Source organism: Leuresthes tenuis, unplaced genomic scaffold, assembly GCF_036924035.1.
Source record: "Leuresthes tenuis unplaced genomic scaffold, fLeuTen1.0.hap1 SCAF_4, whole genome shotgun sequence".
Taxonomy (NCBI): Eukaryota; Metazoa; Chordata; class Actinopteri; order Atheriniformes; family Atherinopsidae; genus Leuresthes; species Leuresthes tenuis.
In genome coordinates, this window is record NW_027325358.1 from 23,223,939 (window position 1) to 23,246,930 (window position 22,992).

At 40.5% G+C, this 22,992-nt stretch overlaps 2 protein-coding genes across 2 annotated transcripts; one reads left to right on the forward strand and one right to left on the reverse strand.

Moving 5' to 3' along the window:
- Positions 1–585: 585 nt before the first annotated feature.
- On the forward strand, positions 586–8,131 carry adamtsl7 (ADAMTS-like 7). Its single transcript, XM_072383708.1, has 11 exons — positions 586–706; positions 792–967; positions 1,064–1,175; positions 2,070–2,258; positions 2,580–2,709; positions 4,395–4,617; positions 4,724–4,897; positions 5,017–5,190; positions 5,280–5,459; positions 7,024–7,168; positions 7,938–8,131. The coding sequence occupies exons 1-11, from the start codon at positions 586–588 to the stop codon at positions 8,090–8,092; spliced, it is 1,779 nt and encodes a 592-aa protein (XP_072239809.1). The 3' UTR covers positions 8,093–8,131.
- An 878-nt stretch (positions 8,132–9,009) lies between these two features.
- On the reverse strand, positions 9,010–20,286 carry ptpn9b (protein tyrosine phosphatase non-receptor type 9b). Its single transcript, XM_072383286.1, has 13 exons — positions 20,233–20,286; positions 17,349–17,492; positions 16,722–16,811; positions 15,780–15,904; positions 15,359–15,464; positions 15,140–15,250; positions 14,157–15,058; positions 13,965–14,061; positions 13,258–13,327; positions 12,820–12,898; positions 12,189–12,339; positions 11,777–11,984; positions 9,010–11,587 (listed from the first exon to the last, which is right to left on the reverse strand). The coding sequence occupies exons 1-13, from the start codon at positions 20,263–20,265 to the stop codon at positions 11,364–11,366; spliced, it is 2,340 nt and encodes a 779-aa protein (XP_072239387.1). The 5' UTR covers positions 20,266–20,286; the 3' UTR covers positions 9,010–11,363.
- Positions 20,287–22,992: the final 2,706 nt, after the last annotated feature.

Consider the following 22,992-nt stretch of genomic DNA (forward strand, 5'->3'; position numbering starts at 1 on the left):
TTCGAGCCCTGTTTCTTATACACTTTCTTTGCATTCTCCCCTCAAGTTCAGGTGCTCTTCCCTCAGACACCAAAACCAGCTCATGCCCTCTGGAGGTAAGACATCTATATAGTCATAGGATAAATGCAAATGTTACCTATGTTCTGCTATATGGAAAAGAGATTCTACTTTAATTTTGTAATTTGAGTAGGATGAATTGTTGGTTTGTTTGAGACTTTGTGTGTTTTTGTCACTTGGATTAAAATCACAAACAGATCAAGCTCAGATTAGATTGTAGATAAAGCATAAAAAGAGGAGAACTACTGAGGCCCATTGAAAGAGACAGGAAGAGAACAGAAGGGGTAGCTTGGAGAATGGAGATCTGTGAAGAGAAAGACCCAACTCAAACCAACTTTTGGAAAATAAAGCTAGAGAGAAAGCTCGAGGGTAAGATGGAAAATAGAAAATAGGACTCAGTGATTATGCTGTTGAAGGTTATGCTTGCAAAGCTGAAACAATGTAAGAGTCTGAAATTGTCTTCCCATGTATTGGACACATATTTATAGCACAAAAATGTGTGAATGTGGGCATTGGCAGGGATTTACAATGGTGAAGGGGAACTACTCTCGGACCTTCCTTCGCGTTGGTTACCACAAGATTGCAGAGATTCCTGCAGGCGCGTGTAACCTCAGCATCCAGGAGACAAGAAAGAGTCGAAACTATCTGGGTAGGCAGACACGACCATATTTAAAGGCAGAACTATTCACAAAATAGAGTGATAGAGTGATAGACATATTTGGGGAATTTTCCAGCTCTGCAGACTAAAAGCGGCATCTCCATCATAAATGGAAACTGGGTGATTGACAGACCTGGCACCTACTCTGCTCTGGGAACACAGCTGATATATCGACGGCCTAATGAGATCCGCTCAAGAAATGGCGAGTCCATCACTGCTCGAGGGCCGTTGACTGAGAACATCAATCTTTATGTGAGATACAAAATGACACATCTTATACGGGTACCTTTGAGATCCCTTCCCCTTGTCTTTTAGGGTGTTTAGATGCACTTTTTTTTTCTTTTGCAGTTGATCTACCAACAACCAAGTCCAAGTGTACACTATGAGTACAACGTACCTTTAAACACACAACCCGCAGCTGAGCCAGGAACACCTTCTGATTTTCTTCTGGCGCCGCTGGGTGAGGGCAAGCATAACAGAGACTGTATTTGAGTAACACTAAATAGTAGCAGTGTAAAATAAAGTCACTCTTTGGGGTAAAAAAACAACAACTAAGTCCTGTGCCTGTTCTTGTGTGTTTGGATCAAATCTGACTGCTGGGTAATTGTAATGTCTTGATTTGATTTTCTAAATATCTATTATTTTTGTAAATTCATTTGGAATTTTGATCAATTTCATACAGTCAAACTTTGTTCCAGAAAGGAGCATTTTATCAGAAACTAAGACAACAATCATGTGCCATGTTTTTATTTAATCTACCAAGATTTGACCTTCATTTAATAAAACTGTATGTGCAGCAATTGTAATTAACTGTTTAGTCAGAGGTATCTTTAATTTTGTCCCTTCAAAAATGCACCTTATGCTGGTTATCATGACAGTAACTACTTTCCTGTTGAGTATAAAACAGAGGAAACTGACATCCATAATCATTTTATTAAAAAACAAGACAATACCAGTAGGAGTTGTAAAACTGCTACTTTTACATTTCCTTTTGTAAAAAAGATAGCAAAAAGTTTTTGTGTATTGCAGGTGTTCAGCATTCACCTGCACTATCAAGCGGATGGTTTTAGTATATATTAGCTTTGTGATTTTTTTGCATCCTAATGGAGTAGCAGTTCCTTTTTCTGTTCAGTGTGAATAACTAAAAAAGGGTTTGTGAAAATTAAAGAGAGCATGTACAGGCCAACACAGTCCTGAAAACACATCTAATCAGTCTTAGTAAGTGTTGGAGACACTGTTTGAACAACCTTTTATACGTCATGCACTTTTGAGTTTTGTTCTGTACAATACTACCTCATTTATTCCCTTTTTCCTACAATTTTGCTCCACCCCACATACTTCCACTTTCCTGTAGCTGAGACTGTAGGTCCTTCCTATGCAGATGAGAGGGTGGATGAAGATGATGTGAGCAACAATCACATCATCAAGGAGACATTCCATCCCAAACAGGCTTCCTCTGACCCCAGTGTTGACTCTGAACCTCGGACCATCTACACTTGGACAAAGAGTGGGCACACAGAGTGCAGCATGACCTGTGGCACTGGTAAGAAACCAGGTGGCATGTAATTCAAGGGAAGAATAGCCACTCAGTGCATTCATTCTTTCCAACTTTAATTCAGATCTGAAGCCAACAATAGTTTGTCAGCTTGCTTCGGGGACATATTGTAGTAAAGTGTGTTAATAACAAGAAGATGAAAGATTCTTTCAGATTGCAGAAAAATAGAAGGGACTCCAAGCATTACTAGAGGTACTAAATACTTTGTTTTCTGCGGGTAATGTAGGTGGGTATGAAATTAGTAAGCACACTCTCACTTATTCAATCTTTGTGTACACGTGTGTGTGTGTTTGTCTATGCTCTCACCAGGAAAGCATCATGTCTTCTGGAAGTGTGTTGACAGGGATTCACATATGACCGTTCCCATGGACCTTTGTGACCCTGCCACTGAACCAACAAACCAGGAAGAGGACTGCAACAAACAACCATGTCCTGTATAGTGAGCAACACACATCCGAACACACAAGCCTTATGCCTGTAAACTGCAAGGAAAATGATGGGCATAGCTCATGCAGAAGTACCTTAAATCTGCAATTATATGCACCAGCCAGAAGGGGGCAACATTTGTCACTATTATCAGTGGGAAAACAACTTCTTCTCAGTTCCAATTCTGATATTCTGATTCTTTCTATTGATTCTGATTCTCATCAGTTCCTCATGCTCAAAATGGTGAAAAAGTCTAATAATTAGAAAACAGAGATGTTTTTATTCTAAACACTGAAGCTTAAAATGTTAGTTTATGTATTTATAGGGGTCATGTGATGGATTGGTGAGATGTCCAGGATATACCCTGCCTCTTACTCCATGGTGGCTGAGATAGGCACATAAATCAAATAAATCATTGCAGTAAAACAGGAAGGTCCAGTGTAATCACATGCAAAGGTACTAACAGAGGTTGCAGAATAGCAGCCAATCGAGTGGGGAATTCTGGAACCTACAGGACTTGATAATGGTGTGCTGAAGAATTAATAAGAAGACCTCCATGTAATTTTCTTATGGATTACTATTTGGACTTGAGTTTCAATTTCCAAACCTATTTACAAGTGACATTTTCCTTGTGATTGGCTACCTCAATTGGGAATTTCAAGTCTTATTTAATAGAGCTTGATAGTAATTTTGTAAATGATGGTCCCTTTTAGAACAGAATAACCTAAATGATAAAACAGAGTATGCTTTAGAGCAGTGCCACACTGTAATCAGCAAGTTGCATGTGTAGTTTTATTGGTTCTCATGAGATCCAGTGGTGGTCCATCAGCGGTATGGGCCGTGTCTGTGTCCAAGTCCTCCTTTCTCTGCAACCTTATAGCTTGAACATTCAACTTGAGGCTAAAAATCACACACACACACACACACACACACACACACACACACACACACAAAAGGCTGATGTCATCTTGGCTACATCCCTTTCTTTCTTTTTTACAATTTGCTAATGCCCTATATTCATAGATGTGACACAAACATCCTTTCAGACACACATACAGACACTGCATTAGTTCCACATGGGGCTGTGACTTTTGGGATGAAGCCTGATCATTCACACTCATTCGACCCGTAAGTCGATCATCTGTCACAGTCAGTCACTCTGACTTGCTTTGGTGTGGCTTTGGCTTTCTTGTTTTTGTGGTAAATATTGAAAGACATGAGATTACCATCGCCAGGATTTAGTGGAGCTTCAGTACATTAACTTTGTGTTTGGATGGGGATCTGTCAGATGCTTTGCCCACAACGTCAGTTACCAGGAATATGATGAATATATGTTTCAGTTACACAGGATAGCTGTCATCCTGAAATATATGGTTCTACTTAGAACACAGCAGCATCAGATGACTGCTAAACAGAGACTGTAGAAGTAATAGAAGGAAAGATTTATGGAGAACAAATTAACCTACTTTGCAAGCTTTTCATGTAATCTAATTCTAAACAAACAGCAGGTTTTGAAATATTTCTTCAAGCCAGTGTCCTGTTATTACACTTATTACTGTTGCTCTAAAGGAAGACAGAGAGGTGGTAAATATTGTAAATGGGGATGGTCATTACTGACTGTGTTACCACCTCTGATGTGATGTATCGCACTTTCCATTTCATCCAATCCTCTCTCTGTCCTCTGTGCCTGGCTGTCAGCTGGGATGTTGGAGAGTGGTCAGAGTGCAGCAGGAGGTGTGGACCTGGCACCCAGCAACGCCAGGTCATCTGCCAACAAGTAACCCATGTTCATCTCAATGGAACGGAGACTTCAGTTCCCGTGGCACCAGAGCTATGCGGTTCGTCCGATAGGCCAGTGACCAAGTCTACGTGCCAGCTGAAGATATGCAGTCAGTGGGAGATACAATCTGAATGGAGCCCTGTAAGAAGAAAACACACCCCATTATTATGAGTCTGCCACTCAACTCCAAAGAGACTAAACGAGTTTCAACACAATAATCAAACCTGTGTCTTTCATTCTCCCCTAGTGTTCAGTACCATGTGGTGTAGGCCAGCGCAGCAGAGAGGTGGTGTGTTTGAGCAACCAGGGGGATGTGGATGATGATGAGGAGTGTAACATGAACCTAAAGCCAGAAACTCTGCAAAACTGCGACATGGGAGTCTGTGCTCGCAGCTGGTTCACCTCTCTCTGGAGCCAGCGGGTAACACTGCAACTGTTTGTGTGTGTTTGTCAGGGTGCCTAGAGTGGGGGCCACAATAAAACTACGAGGGAAAGAAAAAGCAGCACCACATTGTGCAGTCTTTGTTTGATATTCCTCAGTGCTCTGCAGAGTGTGGTAGAGGCAACAAAACCAGGACAGTGGTGTGCCTGATCGATCACGTGACTGATCTGCCACTGGATGGCTGTGAGGGGGATCGCCCATCAGAAGTGACGTCATGTGACTCAGGCCCTTGTCAAAATGAGCTTGAGTGGTATACAGGACCTTGGGGAGAGGTAAGTCACACAAACACATGTAAAAACTCACAGAAGTCATTCACACAACGCTCACTCAAAGCCTCACTTTTGTCCACTGGTAATGTAAGTGTTCTGCAGAGTGCGGGAATGGCACACAGACCCGGAGCTTGGCTTGCATTTTCACCAACAGTGGTCAAAAGGAAGTTGTGGACCAGGTAAAATGTTCCAGTCTGTCCAAGCCAGTCACAGCTCAGCTCTGCAGACTGAAACCTTGTGGTGTCCAATGGTATGTCACAGAGTGGAGCGCGGTAAGTGTCCCTAAGGGTTGGTCCTTTCAACCACATTACAATTATGTTTACCTTATTCCCTGTAGGATGAAACTGCACATAGTTGAGGTTTACAATACACTAACTAGCAGCTGTTTGAGGAAAGCTGAGCACCATTTTGTAGAATCCTCTCTGACAGAGATGAGCAGCAGCACATTTTTTTCTGAAAGCAGTTCACAGCAACATTTGCCAGATATCCAAAAGACAATGCACCTATGAAGAACAAGCTGATTTTCTCATTGGTGTGTTGAAGGCTCAAATGCAATTCGGTAAAATAACAAAGCCATGAATAAAATGTCCATCTTGAATCCTTTGTAGGGAGTCCTTTGTAGCCAAATGCCAGTTGAAGTCTGGAGCTCATGGATGGCACTTTAGAATGTGTTTCTTCCTGCAGGATGCTTTGCCAGGCCTTTACTGCAGTTCTTTGTTTTCTTTTTCAGAAAGAGATTTGCTGTTTAACCATCACAGAAAATTCTACTGTTTTAGTCAAAAGCGTCCGGATGGCTTGTCTAGCATATTTTGGGCCATTGTCATTCTGTACTGTGATGTGCTGTCCAATCAACTTGGCAGCATTTGTTTCAATTTGAGCTGACATTATGCGCCTCTACACATCAATACAGCTGCTTCTTTCTTCAGTCAGACAATAATAAACACTAGTGATCCAGTGCCGCTGGACTGCTCCAATAGGTCCATACTATCACATTGCCTCGAACATGTTATATAGGTGATGTTGTTCAGGACTTCTCCATATCTTTTTCCACCCATCATGTCCCTGTTTGTAAGATCAGCCAATGATCTAAGCTTCTGATCATATGTGTACAGTCTTATTTCCTTATCATCTCAGCCACTACGATCGTCACTAACAGAGCAGAAACCTGGAACCAGAATGAACCAGAATACTCCAAAAATCCACTCAGAATAGTGATCTGCATGTATAAATGCAGTCAGAGATATGTCTGCCTCCTGGATACTGTTGGCTAGGGTTGTGAGGAGTTTTTTTATTCATTGTGGAAAGGATCCTGCTGTCACCCACCACTGCTGTCTTTCACGGTCGCTCGGGCCTTTTATGTTTCCGAGCTCACAGGTGTGCCCTCCTTTTATGTCCCTGCTATCTCTCTGATGGATGGGTTTTATTTTGGGGGCTTGAGCATAGCCTGTCTCACTTTCATTGAGAGCTCCCTTGGCTGCATGCTGTGTTCACATAATCATCAGCAGTTTCAGCTTCAAGTGCACCACTCTGTCTGAATAGCCTCCACACCTTTTTCTTGCTTAATTTATAAAGAAATAATGAAGAAATAGCTTACACCTGTCCATGAAATGACTTGAGTCGATTGTCTGACTACTTTTGGTTGCTGAATAAAAGAGAATTCTACACATTAAAGAGCTGTAATATTTCACCCCTTTCTACTATTTGGATATGAATACCCTTAAATGACCACTACTATGTACATACAGCATCAGTTTTGACAAAGTGGTGTCCACATTGGTACAATCAGTCCTGTGATTGTTTTCTGCATGATTCTGCTCTCTCTGACCATCACCTCAGTGCTCTCGTTCCTGTGATGGTGGCTTCCGGGTACGTGAGGTGCGTTGCCTTGCCGACAACATTACCCCGAGCGACCGCTGTGACCCCAGCTCAGTCCCAGACAGTCAAGAAGAATGCAACAAACAACCCTGTCTAGATGAAATAAGTAAGTCTGCCAAGCAGTGTTGTGCCACTGCAGTGCTACAGCTCACTCTGTGGTCACAGCAAAGTCAGACATGACCTGATAGGATTGAGATTTCTCAGCGATGCTGTCAAGGAGGATAATGTTACGACGGTAAAGATGGAGAACTTGTGTTCTGCTGTTTTGACCAGAGGGAAATAAAGAGGTCTTAAAGACACAGCAAGGAAAATTCAGGGTTTTATATTTTATGTTCTGTAGGAGGAGGTTGAAGAAAATAATTCATATAAATTTGCAAAAGTGTTTCTCAGAAGAATAAATAGCAAATATTATTTTCAAGTAATGTTCAAAGCTGTGACCATGGGAGAGCATGCTCTGGCAAATCCATCCTCCATGCTCCTCCTACATCAGAGTTTTTTTAAATGTTATTTAATATAACTATCAAAAAGAAATACTATGACATATTTTCAATAATGACACATTTTCAGAGCTTAACATGAGACTTGAAAATGCTATGCGTGGGAGCGGGCAGTTGATCTGTGGGGGAAATTTTTGCATGTTTTTAAAAATCCATCAGAAGCCCCTGTTCAAATGTGCTCATTCACTCTATTTGTACATATTCAAAACATATATTAAAGATATCATATAATCATAGATCTCTCAAATCGCTTGACAACATTTGACCAAGGACTGACTTCTAGAACGTGTGAATTTATGTCAACACTTCCTCATGTAGCAATGAATGAATTCGCATTACTTTTTCTAATCTCTTGTGTTTTCTTCCCCCCCCCCACAGATCCATCGTGCAGTGACCAGTACCATAACTGTATGGTGGTGGTTCAAGCCCGCCTCTGCATTTACCCATACTACAAAGGCGTTTGCTGCGCCTCCTGCACTCGTGCCCAGAAAACATACCCCAGTTCATTTCAAAGAAACCACATCCGCAGGTGATGCTGCCCCCAGATGCTTAAGTTAAGGTCACGATGGAAAAACACAAACAAGGAAAAGGTCACAGCACTGTCACTGCCAAGATGACAGAAAGATTTGTTTGAGGTGTGACAAAGTGTGCGGTTTAGATTTCATGAACCAAACATACAGACTTGAGTTTTGATTCTGTTCACCCTGAAAGCTGCTCTTTAAGTTCTGACCCTGTGTCATCCGACACCAAACCAAATGAAAAATGTCCTGAAACTTTTCTTTGAGGCCTCATTTAATGTACTTGTACATATATCAACAGTAATGTAAAACTAATGGTCCTCAGCTAGCATTTGTTGTATCATTACAGGGTCAGAGAATGTGTCTGAGGATTCATTATCGTTGCTTATCGTCTCTGCTCGCATTTGGCACAAACAATAAACTATTCTGGGTTAAAATGCGTCTCACGGTGCACGTTTTTGTTATGGCAGCTACTTTGCACCATTTTCCTTATCGGAAGCAGTCTACATTGCATATATTTTTACATATTTTAAGTGTACCAGTCTTAACAGGCAGAAATCAACTGGAACGTGATTGGTTGGCAGCCATTTTGGTTGCTGAGGCTTTGTGTGTGTGTTGCACGTTTAAATAGGTAGAGTTGGATGATGATAGCTTTTACTTTGTATCCTCATTTGACGTTACCAATACTTAGGGTTTATGTTTGATTTCTAAGATAAAACCTACAAGCCAGAACTGGCTGCTTTTGTCGACTGTCTTCAATCCACAGTTGAGAAAACAAAAACGCTTGAAGTGTATGAATGCCTGAGAATGAAAGAGGTTTTTAGAGGCATCTACTCCAATTTAAAAATGTACGTTAAACTGAAAAAAATCCCACTGCATGTTTACACATTTCTTTTCAGTCAAGAAGGACGTCACAATGAGCTACACACTCATTCAGGGTAGTAAGACCATCGCTTTAATGGGACAGCTGGGTTGACAGCATGTAAAAGGCCATAATTCAATCACATGAACTCAAAGCACAGAAACAAAAAAATAAAATAAAATACAAAAGAATCCAATGGCAAATTCACGTTGCATTCCATTTCTTCTTAAGAAACAAATTAAAAGCATTGGGACCAGAAGTCTAACATACACTCTCTCTCCCATTATGCAGCTATAGATAAACGTTAGTCGTGTTCCCGAGTTGCTTCTGAGTTTGTCGTCCACGGATGCAAGGCTGCACGGGTTAGGGTCCATGCGAGTTGGCTGATGTCCAAAAAGGAAATTTAAAAGACAAAAAAAAAATCTTTAGGGTGAGCCTAGGCCTTTGGCATTGAGGGATGCAGGGTCCACATTCACAAGAAAAATATTCATGTATGCTCGACTATATTCTCTGACACCGTTACCCCAAACACATTCAAGGCTCTCTTTCCATGCTGATAAACTTTAACTCATTTAATATATAGAAGTATATTTATATATTGTATAATTATATTAACAGAAATGACAACCAATTTTCTTTTTTTTTTCTTTTTGCTTCGTCCTTGGCATAGGGTGAGAGACAATTGGGTTTTAATGTCATTAATACCGAAGAGTTCTACAATAAAATGTTAAAAAAAAAAAAACAAAAAAAAAAAACAGTTAGCTAACTCCTCTAAACTATCCAAAAATGGGACAACAATCGCCATTTTTACCAGTCAGTCCTGAAAATACTATGGCAAGAGACGGTTTCCACCTAAATTTCACTGAGAACACACAAAATATGTATGTGTGTATATATGTATGTACACATATATACACCCATCAGTTTTGTTCAGCTTATCAAATGCAAGAACTGGTCTGTTTCGCATCGTACCAACATTCACCGATTCTGATATTGTAGAAGTTGTACAAAGACAAATACAGTAGGATACAATACAGTAAAAAATATAAAAACTTGATGTTTTTCTTAAATGATAATTTACAATTTACGAAAAAAAAGAAAACAAAAAAAGTTACCCCCTGAGGTCAAATGATGAAAACAGCCTCGTCTCATTTCACTACTTTTCTTGTTATTATCAAGTAGCGTGCTATGTAAAGGGCTGTAGGCATTATTCTGGGTGTCCCTGTATGACACAGTCTACCTGTGCTATACAAGTGCACTAGTTTGGGTGTCAATAGTCACTTGCGAGACATTAAGCGAAGGGAAAACGCGAAGGCACAATTATCAGAGGCAGAATGTACCTCAAGGATCGAACAACTGTTGTGGTATCAAGGGGGAGGAGGATTTAAAAACGTGAAGGAACAAAAGAGGACATACAAGTACTGTTGAAAGTGTGGTTCACATCTGAGAACGACAAGGCAGTGAATCGAGTTAAGGCCAGATTACTTGGGAACGTCCAATCGGAACGCTCGGACAGCAAAGACGATGTTAGAGCTATAAGTTTAAAATCAGAACTCTTATTTTTGTCATAACTTGGCTCGCTACATCTTTCTCAAGGTTAAGTCAATTATATTAAACAAGGATTTTTTTTTAATAGGATGCTATTATGCACAATAAAGTATAAATGCATATTACAAGAATATACGGGCTTCAGTCTATAATATCTCAGTATGGAGTACATCCAAGCATTCCGGGTGAGGACTTTGGCTTTGAAAAGTTAGTCTACATATGCACAAATATGAAACGCACATAGAAAACTCGTCATAGAAAAAAAAAAAAAAGACAAAATAAAAATCTAAATGGACTACATGGCTCACGCGGTAATCTGACACAACCACTCTCTCATAAAGAAACATTTATTTCTTCCACAAATAAAAACAAAAACTAAGAACAAATGTTTTCAAGTTTCACCTTTTCACACCCCTCACATGTTATCTGTAATGAGATGTGTTCAGGGCTGCGGAGGAACGAGAAATACAAAAAGGAACAAAATCTTGAGTTTGGAGGGCTTCAAGGGCTTAAGTTCAAGTTTGTCATTCCTCATGTGCAAGTCAGTATAAAAATGCTACAACTCGTACAACGCTTTTGTCAACAAGGGGCAGGCCAAGCGCCCCATAGTTTGCTAAATAACAAGGGGCTTGGATATTGGCAGGCTAGCTTGTTCTTCACGGATGCAATGCATAGTCTCCACTGCACTGTGTTATCTTTTCAAGCTCTTCATCTCCTCCACTCATGTAGAAGGAAGAGCAACTGTTGGAGTCTATCATCCTGTCCTATCTCTCTCTCTCTTACGGCTGAAGGGTCACCACCTTCCATTTCTTTCCTTCCTATGACTTCTGTTTGGGTCGACTGATCCGTTCATCTGATCGTCTTTCCAGATGTTTCTCACTCGCTGTCAGTCTCCAAGTCTGAGTCGGACCACTGCACTGGGCTCAGTTTCCCATGTCGTTGGGCGTACTCGATAACTGCCGTGTAGCAAAAATAGTACTGGTCCCAAGTCTGGATGCTGAAAGCCCTCTGCGCACGCATCCTCCGCACCGTTTGGTGGACATCCACTGTGCCAACGTCCTCCAGCTGGGACAGGCAGATGTCCAGTGTGCAGAATGTGCCTTAACAGAAAGCAGGAAAGAAGAGCAAGAGGAGAGGTTACACGATAAAGAAAAAAAAACAAGGCAGATCAATATAAATGCATGAACAGAGGAAACAGGTAACTGAACGGATACACCTATGTTCATGAGACTCCATTCTGCCTTTTTTTTTTTTCCTTTCCCAATGTTCCTGATTAATAGTTTGTTTACCTGTACGTCCGATGCCAGCACTGCAGTGAACAACCAATGGGGGCCCCCCTGGAGGCCCTCTCCAGCTGGATCCCAGGCTCTGGACTGCAGCCTCCCTCGTTTGAAGTACATGCTCACGGAAGTCCAACATAGCAGAAGCACTTTTAGGGACCCCAAAGTCTGGCCAGCTCACATAGAGGTAGTGGTATATGTCCCGTTTCTCCCCAGACTAAAACCATCCGGCAGGTTCATAGGAGGACAGAGAAATACATTTGCCTCTTTTCTTTGTACCACTGAGTTATCTAGTCAGAGTGGAGCATCGTTGAAATTTGATGAACAAATCAACAAAAGCAATCCCATAATCTGGAGCTGTCAAATCGTGTAATCCCTTGTAAATTTTGAATAACTTGAATGCAACATTGGTCAGATTTACCTGTGTGTTGTATAGTTCAAGATGGGATAGTTTGAAATCCTGAAACCCTTGGATGCGTGTATTTCTAACCAAGAAGTATCCGTGCTGCTCTGTCCTGCCATCCTCCAGAGGCCAGTACTGACCGCATTTGACACGTCCACGCTCCACAACCCTGAGAAAGAGTTTCATTATCAGCAAAAACTGAAACTGTGACATATGGAAGAAGTGCAACACGCAATAATTCTTAGATTTATTTCAATTTATATTCAGACCGTATGAACCCCCATGATATTTGATATTTTCCCCATCAAATTCCTTTTCAAAAAGGTAGAAATATTAATTAAATGGGTAACTTAAAAAAAAAAAACCTCCAAAAGGCTTAATTTCTTTACATCGTGTATGCTCGATGATTCTTCATTGTTGTGGAAAAGAAAGGCAACATTACAGAGTGGTAAAGAAAGAACTGTCTCAAACTGCTTTTCGTAATGTGTTGCAGGGCTGAAATGTAAAAATGGATGTAAACTATTGAGTGAAACGAGATCGTAGAGACAAAACATGAAACATCTTAGTCTCACACCATCTACAATTAAATAGAGGAGTGGGTGTGGTAAAAATCGTTAATAAAACTGATTTCAGGGAACCAACTTCTCACCTGGTTGTCATGACAATGATAAGTACCATCTGTTCCCAAACCATCCGCCAGAAGTCACCAAAGGTTTTTGGCAAAGGACCTGAGGGACACAAGACTGTGAGATGGTGGCAGTACGCTGCACGTGTCTGATGGCAAAGCGTAAACTCAGATTATCATCAGTCTCAGAGTTCTATCAAGAGGGAAATCACCACAACTTGAAAACAATAACTATCCGAAGCGTTGATATTAACATCCAAAGCTGCTTACTGTCAGCCTGGGATTATGCAAAGTGACAAAACCAACTGAGACACATCAATTTAACAAAAAAAGAATGTGTGAGTGTGTGTATAGGTACTGGAGCGTTAGTTGCTGCATGAAATCCTCTTAAAATGTGCAAAACATTTGCACAACATGGCAAATAAATTATATCAAAATTCTAGAATGCAGTCAGCTACTCACCCTGAGTAGCGATGTAGGTGTTGCGCCTCTTATACCCATCCATGAAACTGGCATTAATGTAATCCGATGTCTGTAAAACACACGGCACCAAGATGAGCAGGATTCACCGCTTTAAAGTCTAATCTCCTGTTTTTCTTTTCACAGATTGGTATCCAAGTCAGTGAGAACACCTGAACTCCCAGGGTCTGTTGCTTTACGTTTGCCGGCCATACCAACTTTAAATGTAAGATAATGACCCCCGTGTCTAGTTACCATAACACAAACACCGATAACTCAAAGCCACCCAAACACTGCAGATATACAGTAATCATGCCACTGGTAATATACACACAGCATGTATTTTGCTTGCGTGAATAAAACAAATGCCACATAAAACTTCTACATTTAGACTGCAGTCACATAAATCCCAATAAAGCATTTTGCAACTGAAGCCAAAGCAGATTCAGTCAATCTTAATTCATGAGATTTTAACTGAACTGTGATACAGTGATACATTTCCTGATCTTCTCGATCTCTCATTACTCAACTGAAGATCACTCGTTTCCTAAAATAACAAGTGTGCGCTTCCTATGAGAAGACATAGATAGTTAATGTGCCCGCAGCAGCGGGAACCATCTTCAAAGCTTTTGTACTTCATCAAGGAAGCGATAACATCAGTGAATGACATTTAATCAGAGATAACAGAAAAGGGAGAAGCTAAGCATCACCTCGTCCTCATCATCACACAGCTGGCAGAGTCGTACTCGTGACTGGTCCAGGCAGAGGACGTCGCTGTACCGGTTCTTGATCTGATTGGACAATTTTCTACAAAGGTGGAATCAACTTTATTGATGCACAGCTATCACAAAACTGATTTTTCACTAGCAGAGACAGAAAGACAAATGTATGAGGAGTCTTACTTGGAGTAGTCAAAGGTGCCTGCTGGAGGCTCCTTGCGGATCTCCTCATACTCCTGATAGATCCCCTTCTTCTTCTTCATCTTCACATACTCCACCAGCTCATGAACGGTCATGCCTCCCTGATCTGGCATGTGAACAGAGACCTCCAAGCAGCGGTTTTCATCATCGGGATCCCACGATGAGGACAGAGGTGGGGATTGTGAGGAAGGCTGGTTGGGCGGACGAGGCAGAGATTTCTGAGGCAACGGAGGCACCCCTTCCTCCTCTTCACAATCCTCATCATCCTCCTTTAGACTCTCATTCCGACACCTGCTGGCAGAGTCCGCTGCCTTGCCAGCCGCTGCGTCCTCATCGACTTTCTGCGAAAGCGGCGTGTCCGGTGGCGTGTCCGACTGGGGCGGAGCTTGGCAGCCGCGGCCGTTCATATTTGCATTGGGACCGCCAACACTTGTGTTGGCTCCGCTCATCGCTGAGCCATTCCAGTGTTGATGGTTCACCTGTGACCTGTCTGCTGAAGAATTTGGGCTCTGCTGGTGCTGGCCTAAGCCTCGAGTCCTGCCCTCCACTGCACCACAGTGGTTGTGTGGGTTAGCATTGTTGTCGTCATAGCAATTTGAGTTGGCGATGGCTCGCTCGGTACCCAGCTGTGTATTCATGTGGGAGTGGGACAGCGTTTCACCTATGCTTGTGTTGCTGTTGTCTAAGCTGTAAGAGCGCAGCAGGCTTCCTACACAGTCATGTGTGTCGTGTTCTTGTGTGTCGCCCTTAACGGTGTTCGTTTGCATGTTAACACAGGACTGGATCCAAGCCACGTGGCTATACTGTGATGTCCCGCCCAAGTGTTCAGGGAGGGAGGAGACTGGGATGTGACTGGCCAGCTCATGAGCTTTCACGGTGCAGACCTACAGAAAGAAGGAGACACATTCTAAACACATAAACACCTTAGGTGGTAATGTCAGTGAATGACAGAAAAACACACGCACCCTTTCCCTCAGCTTCTCGCGAACAAAGAGGCGGAGAACCGCGAAAGGTGCTCGAAACCAAAGCGGCGACGACACAATGAAGACACATTTTAGGCGGGCTGGAAACGCCCCCTGGGAAATACAAGCAGACGCACAACGTGATGAAAGGGGTTTTCCATTTCAGAGAAGAAACTCAAATTTACGAGGCAGCCACATGAGAGAACAGGAAAAGGCATTTACCTTCAGCAAATTGAGAATCTTGACACAGAGCTCGTAGTCAAAATTTCCATAACTGGAATTTGTCATGTCATAAATAAATATGAGACCGTCTCGTTGAGTTTGTATACTGGAAAGAAATGAACAAGATTTTTTTTTTTTTTTTTTAATTAAACAGATGTTTGCCTTGAAAATTATTTCAGTTGATGCTCAAATTCGTTTGGTCTTGAAAGTGTAACTTTGGTTCTTGCTTATGTGAATTTCTCATGAAAAGAAAAGCAGAAATAAGAACAGGAACTTTCCATGCCTGAGGTAGGGAAGAATATATAAACTCAAATGTGAGGCTTTTCTTTAAATAATCAACAAGTCTTCACTCTAACATCAAAGAGTAAGAAAAGTTACTATTAAAAGGCAGAAAACGAGGGATAAATGGTCAGCACTTTACTTCTCTATGGCTTTGTCCAGCTGATAAATGATGGCCTGCAGCACAGCTTTGTGGGTGGTGACGTCTGGCCGATGGAGGCGGGCAGTGAAGAGAGCGAGAGCAGCACCTTTAGCATCTCGGCCAGGCTGGTGGGAACATCAACAGGTCACCATAAAAAGCACTGCTAATTCAATGAGAAATCTTTGCTCCACTTCAACTGACAACAAGAATAAAAGCAAACATGCATTTGAACAAAAACATTCACAGACACAAAACTCTTCTTTCATGATGAGCGTGTGCAGCATTTTTGCTTTTAGTTTGGTGCGTAACCGTCAGGCTCCTGGCTAACATTTTGCACAAGTGGCACTAGTGCTGGCAACACAACATTTTAGGGAGAACTTCCTACACAAAAAAAAAAAACCACCAACACAACATTTTCATCATAGGTCAGATTTTCCATTCCTAATAGCAGCACTGCAATTAAAAATCTGGTTATAAACAGACAATTCACTGAAAAATCCAAAATTCTGTTTTCTTCTAAAGGAAACATGTCAGAGTGAGGTGCAGCTTTAAAAGAAAGAAATCCTAAAGTTAATAAAATAGCAGTTTAGTATTTCTGAAGGCTAAACTGTATTCAGATATTTCTCAATAATATAGATATGACTGAATAAATACTCAAGTGTTGACTTGTACAATACATTTGGGGTAAGTGGGTTTGTTTATGCATCATATTGTATCCAGTCATTGAAAACAAATTCTATACTATTAAAATCACATACAAGTCCAGCATAATACACGCTCCCTCGTACAATTTATGATTACAATTACAGAAAATTGGTGTTTTGTTAAATCCCACCCAAGCTCCTGCCACAAAAAGCTACGAAGCGGTCGCAGTCAGTGAACTTCACTGAATGATAAACTGGGGCTCCATTGTATCACAAGACTCAAAATAACATTACTCACCAGAACTGTAAATTTGCCACTCAGCAGCTCAGAGCGCAGGGGCTCCTCGTCTGGGTTTATATTAAAGATGCCCTCTTTGATTCTTGTGTTCTAATTTTGAAACATGAGGAAAGGGACAGGATGGAAAATGTCAGAAAATAGTATCTCCTGACTAAACCAGCATCAAACAATCAATCACTTAACAGCAGCACAAACTATTAGCCTGAAGGACAGCTTCCTCAGTTTGTAAATAAAGGTAAATTTGAGCGATCACACTTATATTTCACATGTCCTGTCATCAGTTCATAACCTTCATGACACTGAACAGCTGTCAAAGCAATATTGTGTAGCTGGAAAACTGTACCTCTCAATACATATGATTACATGCTGTAAATCTATTTCCTGCTGAAAAAGAGGAAACCTTAAACAAATCATTAATTAACTCCTCTAACTTTCATAATGTACACAAAAGTTGCGTCTTCACGTATGTAAATACATGAACAAATCATTCGCACATCAAATGCTTCTACAAAATTGGTCAGAATATTTGAAAAAAAATAAATAAATAAATCTGCACTTTTTAAGCACCTTTGAGTCTTTTAGATGACAGATTGTCAATGGTGTCATCAATCAAAAATAATACCGTACCTTATATGCTTGAAATAGCTCAATGGCTCTGGAGACGTCAAACTTGCGGGCCATAAGAAACTTAACAGCTGTAGGTTGGGAGACGAGTCCAGCACTGTGAGGCAGCTCCCTGCTACGCACCTCACTCAGGAACTCCTCCACAGCCTGGAGAGACGTGGCAGAAAAGACGGGAGGAAAAAGGTGAGATGGCAGATGTGTGTCAAGAACAAAAGTAGCAGTATATGCTAAGAGCACAAGTCCATTTGAGTTTATAATCATAGGTAACAATCTGTAGCTCCTTCTCATTTGTTTGACCCAAACCTAAGTTGAGTTCAGACCTGACAGAAGGTGCAACTACAGCTTGGTTCATTACAAAGGAAAAAATACATTAAAAAAATCATCTTGATGGGATGCACTGGTGTTTATAATCTGAAACCAGCACAAGTATCATATCAGATATAATTTTTGGCATATGGGGTAAGCCACTCTTGTCTCATCAAGTTCATAAATGAAGGTGTCAACATGCCACTGATCATTACCAGCAGCTCTTAACTGTAGAAGAGGGGAGAATGTAGGGCTCCGTCTTATCTTTGTTCGGGGTGTAATGATTCTCAAATGTATTACAAATGTGTGTCTCTTGCTATGGTCCATCTTCTGATGGCTTGAGTCATTTCTCCAAATACATTTAAAAAAAGAAAAGAAAAGAAAAAAGAGCCACTACCAGTTCAGTAGAAGATCTTTTACAGCTCTGCAGTGTAACATTTGACACATAACTTACTAAGAAGAGTGACAATGCTACATGATCGACAGAAATCCTTAAATGAAACTTGTGATTTGATTGATAACAGACGACAATGCAGAAAACTGATCTACCACCACAAAACAGGAAGAAAAAAAGCCCTCAGCTGTGTGAAAAAGATAATTTCAAAGCACGTTTCTTCCCAAAAGTGATGAAATTTTGATAATTTCCATACACTGTTCTTTATACATACTGCAGCCATGCCTGTAAAGATATTTGTGAAAATGTGATGTACTCTGAACAATAAGCCAAGAAAGAAGTGGGTCCAACACTGCAACAAGACACTTAAAGCAGTAGATGTATTAAACAACAACGGTTGCAAACGACCAGTGAGATCAGACCTGAGGCTGATCCGATCTGGCTCAGTCAAGAGGAATTCTTAATCGTATTTGGCTAAATGGAAATTCTTCACATGTATACAACGAGTCGGATCGTTTCTATCCCATAGAAATAAATGCACATCCTTGAACCACACAAAGGTAAGGTGATGCAATGAGTTTCCGAGGGGAAAAAAAATAAAAAATGACCGAAGCAAAATTATACAGGTGTGTGACAAAGAGTTTTGTTTGATACCTAAGAAGAGCTAAAGATTGAACGAAACATTGTGTCAACGTGTTTTGACAGCATTTAATGTCTAGTCCCCCCCTCTGCTCCTGGATGGTGCACAGAGCGAACTAAACTGTACGCGTCTACTTTTACTCTCAGCTTGTTCATAGACCACAAGACAAAGAGACTTGCTGATGAACTGGGAATTGAGTTTGTATGACAACTTTTACTCCTCTCCTTTTGACACATTTTATGCAAGAATGCCCACTTTTCACATGTCAAAAGAGTTGAATTCTGGTTGAATGCTTTGCAGCATGTAAATGCACATCATGTCAAATATCTTTCTTTAATGGCCTTGTAAACACTTCCAAGTTGAATCTCTCATCAGGATGCTTTCAATCAGAATTTATTCATATTTGCCCATATCAACATAAGCTGAGGTGAGAGATGGCGAATGCAAATGAAAATCGTTCATGAGAAACAGAGTAAATGATGGAGACCGTAGGATTACCACCAGCAACTGAACATCAGCACCGAGATGTTCGATAACGTTAACGGGGGTGATCCAAATAGGAAAACGTCGATATCTACAAATGTTTCAAATTTCTTTAAACAGACAGTAAATTTGGCGTTATTTGATATGCATAGACTTTAACTACCAAGAAAGCTATTTGCCGATTAATGAAGCAGTCGTATAGTTTAGCTGTCAATAGCAGATGACAGTAAGACGAGCAGCCAGGAGATAACAGTCATCAGAGTCACAGCGTGACTTTTAATATTTGGTATCAATGTCAGGCCCACCCCTTTTATTACAAAGCGATGACAACAACAATGCTAGGAATCGGAGGATCATTTCTGTGAATTCCTGTGTGCATCCGATAGACAGAACGCTGCTTGTTAGTCGGCTCATAGCGAACACCCGTGTTGTTGAGAGAGTCACGATCTTTGTCCGTTTTCACTGTGTCATGGTATAAAATTGCAATATGCAATTAAAACAACCATTTGCTTGTCATTTTCCACTTAACAATTTGTCCAATACAATGCTTGACTTCTCGCAACGCAGCTGTTGAGGAAATTCCCTGCAAGTCAACAATAGCTATTAGCATTAGCTAACGGCTAGGTTACATGTGGTAGCTTAATAGCTGTCGTTAAAGATAGAAAACACACAAAAGGCACTTTTATAAGATTAACAATAAGCAATGGAATTTCGCTATTAAGTTAACATAAGCAATGTGGACATATCTACGTGGCCCATGCAACGGTGGGTTATTAAGAAAGCGCGTACACGAGACACACTGCCGGCTAAATTATTCCCTTCACTACTAGCAAACGCCATCATGCTAACATACATGCTAACTACTGTCAGTCACACCGGAGTCAGTCGACCCAGGAGAGAGCGAACGGGCCACGGCTGTTTACTACACTGCATCGTTCCTAGGAAAAATTATATGAAGAGATGTATTTTAAATACCACCGGTTAAAGAAGAAAATGATAATGACATAAGTTCACACAGAAGATGATGGGAAGACGAGGGGAAAAAAACGTCAAGAGAGCCTTACCAGCTGCTCCTGAGTTGTCAAGGCTTCCGCCATCTTGAAGCCTCCGCAACGTCGCAAACGGGCGCGCCCACCAGGCGCTCGCTCATGCACAGAAACGGATACGCCCATAGACATATATACATATATATATAAACATAGGTATATATGTTATGGCATGCCGTTCAGGAAATTAATCTTTGAATATATTGAATGAACCTTGAATATATGGAATGAAACTTTGAATATATTGAATGAAACTCTGAATATATTGAATGAACCTTGAATATATTGAATGAAACTCTGAATATATGGAATGAAACTCTGAATATATTGAATGAACCTTGAATATATGGAATGAAACTCTGAATATATTGAATGAACCTTGAATATATGGAATGAAACTTTGAATATATTGAATGAAACTCTGAATATATTGAATGAACCTTGAATATATGGAATGAACCTTGAATATATGGAATTAAACTTTGAATATATTGAATGAAACTTGACTGACGTCAGACTTCACGGAAGTGCCTGCAGCCATCTTGTCTAAGGTGTGGATACTGTGGCGAAAAGCGAATGACAATTAGTCAGTCCGCTCGGAATTTTGCAGGATGAATATTAAAGTATGAGAACATCATTAACACACTGGCGAATGCATGTACGGGCCAAAATCCTCCCGATAACCCTGCGCGTTCTTCTAACGAAGAAGTCGTGGCAGACTTACGACATCAGGCCAACCTCAGCATGCCTTCAACCTCTCAGGAGTGCCCCAAAACGGCAATGCATGCTATATATTGTTTAGATACAATAAGAATCACCCACATTCATAGACCAATGCAGGCTGAATATTTAGTTTAGTATTGAACGTATTTGATGATCCGCGACACAGCTTTGTTCACGTTACTCACAGCAGATTGCGGACAGACAAATGCATCGTGCCCAAAGTGGACATTGTGTCACGGATCATCATATACGTTCATTACTTAACTAAATATTCAGCCTGCATTGCCGTTTTGGGGCACTCCTGAGAGGTTGAAGGCATGCTGAGGTTGGCCTGATAAACAGCTGCCTGCCCGTTCTTCTAACGAAGAAGTCGTGGCAGACTGACTTCTTCGTTAGAAGAACGGGCAGGGTTATCGGGAGAATTTTGGCCCGTACATGCATTCGCCAGTGTGTTAATGATGTCCTCATACTTTAATATTCATCCTGCAAAATTCCGAGCGGACTGACTAATTGTCATTCGCTTTTCGCCACAGTATCCACACCTTAGACAAGATGGCTGCAGGCACTTCCGTGAAGTCTGACGTCAGTCAAGTTTCATTCAATATATCCAGAGTTTCATTCAATATATTCAAAGGTTCATTCCATATATTCAAGGTTCATTCAATATATTCAGAGTTTCATTCAATATATTCAAAGTTTCATTCCATATATTCAAGGTTCATTCAATACATTCAGAGTTTCATTCAATATATTCAAGGTTCATTCAATATATTCAGAGTTTCATTCAATATATTCAAGGTTCATTCAATATATTCAGAGTTTCATTCCATATATTCAGAGTTTCATTCAATATATTCAAGGTTCATTCAATATATTCAGAGTTTCATTCCATATATTCAAGGTTCATTCAATATATTCAGAGTTTCATTCCATATATTCAAGGTTCATTCAATATATTCAGAGTTTCATTCAATATATTCAAAGTTTCATTCCATATATTCAAAGATTAATTTCCTGAACGGCATGCCATAATATGTCTACGGATACGCCCATGTGCATTTACTGGCATTCCACATAACGTTAATGACAGGTGTGGTGCCAAGGTAACCATCCCTGATAAGTCTATCCCCCTATACGCGGGAACGCGCTCTTACAGTAGAGTTATGTCCACATTACCACACTCGAATTCACCCACGTAAACGAAAGAAAACAACTCATATACATTTTTTAATTAATTGTTTAAGTGTTGCTATGCTGTCAATAGAGTTTTGAAAGTCACGTGTAGCTCTTTGTAAAAGACATGCTTTAATTTTTCTGGACGTCTTATTGAGCCGTGTTCATGCAAAAATGATCATTATTGTTAAGATGAGCTAACGCATTGTATCTACGGAACATTTCTCTATGAGCCGAAATCTAAGTTAGCACATGATGTGTTTTGTTTTGCATTGATGCGTTTTGTTTTGCAAACACATCATATCAAGCTTCGTTACACTAATAAATATAGTCAAGTTTGTTTTTCTTTCCTTTTTTTCCAAAGAAAGCTACAGTCTGAAATCATTCACACCCCCTCTCTATGATGAGCAGAGTGTGTGCAAATATAATGCGCTTTATTTTACACGTGCCAGATCAGCATTCATTACTTTATAAATATTTTTTTCTTAAAGTTGGAGGGGCAACACTTTCTAGCAACCTGAATTAGTCAGTCTGCCAGAATCTGTGTCCCCAGTCTTTATTGCCCATTCTACCATCAGATGGTTTATTTTATATATATTTCAGATCATGCTATCGTAGATCACGCTGAATAACTCCACTAAATATAGGGAAGTTTAATATTTCTTTATTAAAGTTAGAGGGGGATAAAGATTCTGGTGAGGTGGACTAAATCTGTATCTGATCGCACCCCACTATATAGTGTTATATTATGCCATTTGGCTCTATTTGCTCTGTCGAGGGAGACACTTCTCATCAGGGATAACTACCTTGGAAGGACACCAATCACTGGTTAAAAAACTGTGCATAATAATAACAACAAAAATAATAATAATCAGTACTTAA

Bases quoted from the DNA above. Each gene is read 5' to 3' on its own strand.
- adamtsl7 (XM_072383708.1), top strand. From the start codon at position 586: ATGGTGAAGGGGAACTACTCTCGGACCTTCCTTCGCGTTGGTTACCAC. The intron at 707-791 runs GTAGGCAGACAC...GGAATTTTCCAG, and splicing joins AAAGAGTCGAAACTATCTGG to CTCTGCAGACTAAAAGCGGC. The intron at 2,710-4,394 runs GTGAGCAACACA...CCTGGCTGTCAG, and splicing joins AAACAACCATGTCCTGTATA to CTGGGATGTTGGAGAGTGGT.
- ptpn9b (XM_072383286.1), bottom strand. From the start codon at position 20,265: ATGGCGGAAGCCTTGACAACTCAGGAGCAGCTG. The intron at 14,062-14,156 runs GTAAGACTCCTC...CCACCTTTGTAG, and splicing joins GGCACCTTTGACTACTCCAA to AAAATTGTCCAATCAGATCA. The intron at 11,985-12,188 runs GTAAATCTGACC...GGATGGTTTTAG, and splicing joins TTGAACTATACAACACACAG to TCTGGGGAGAAACGGGACAT.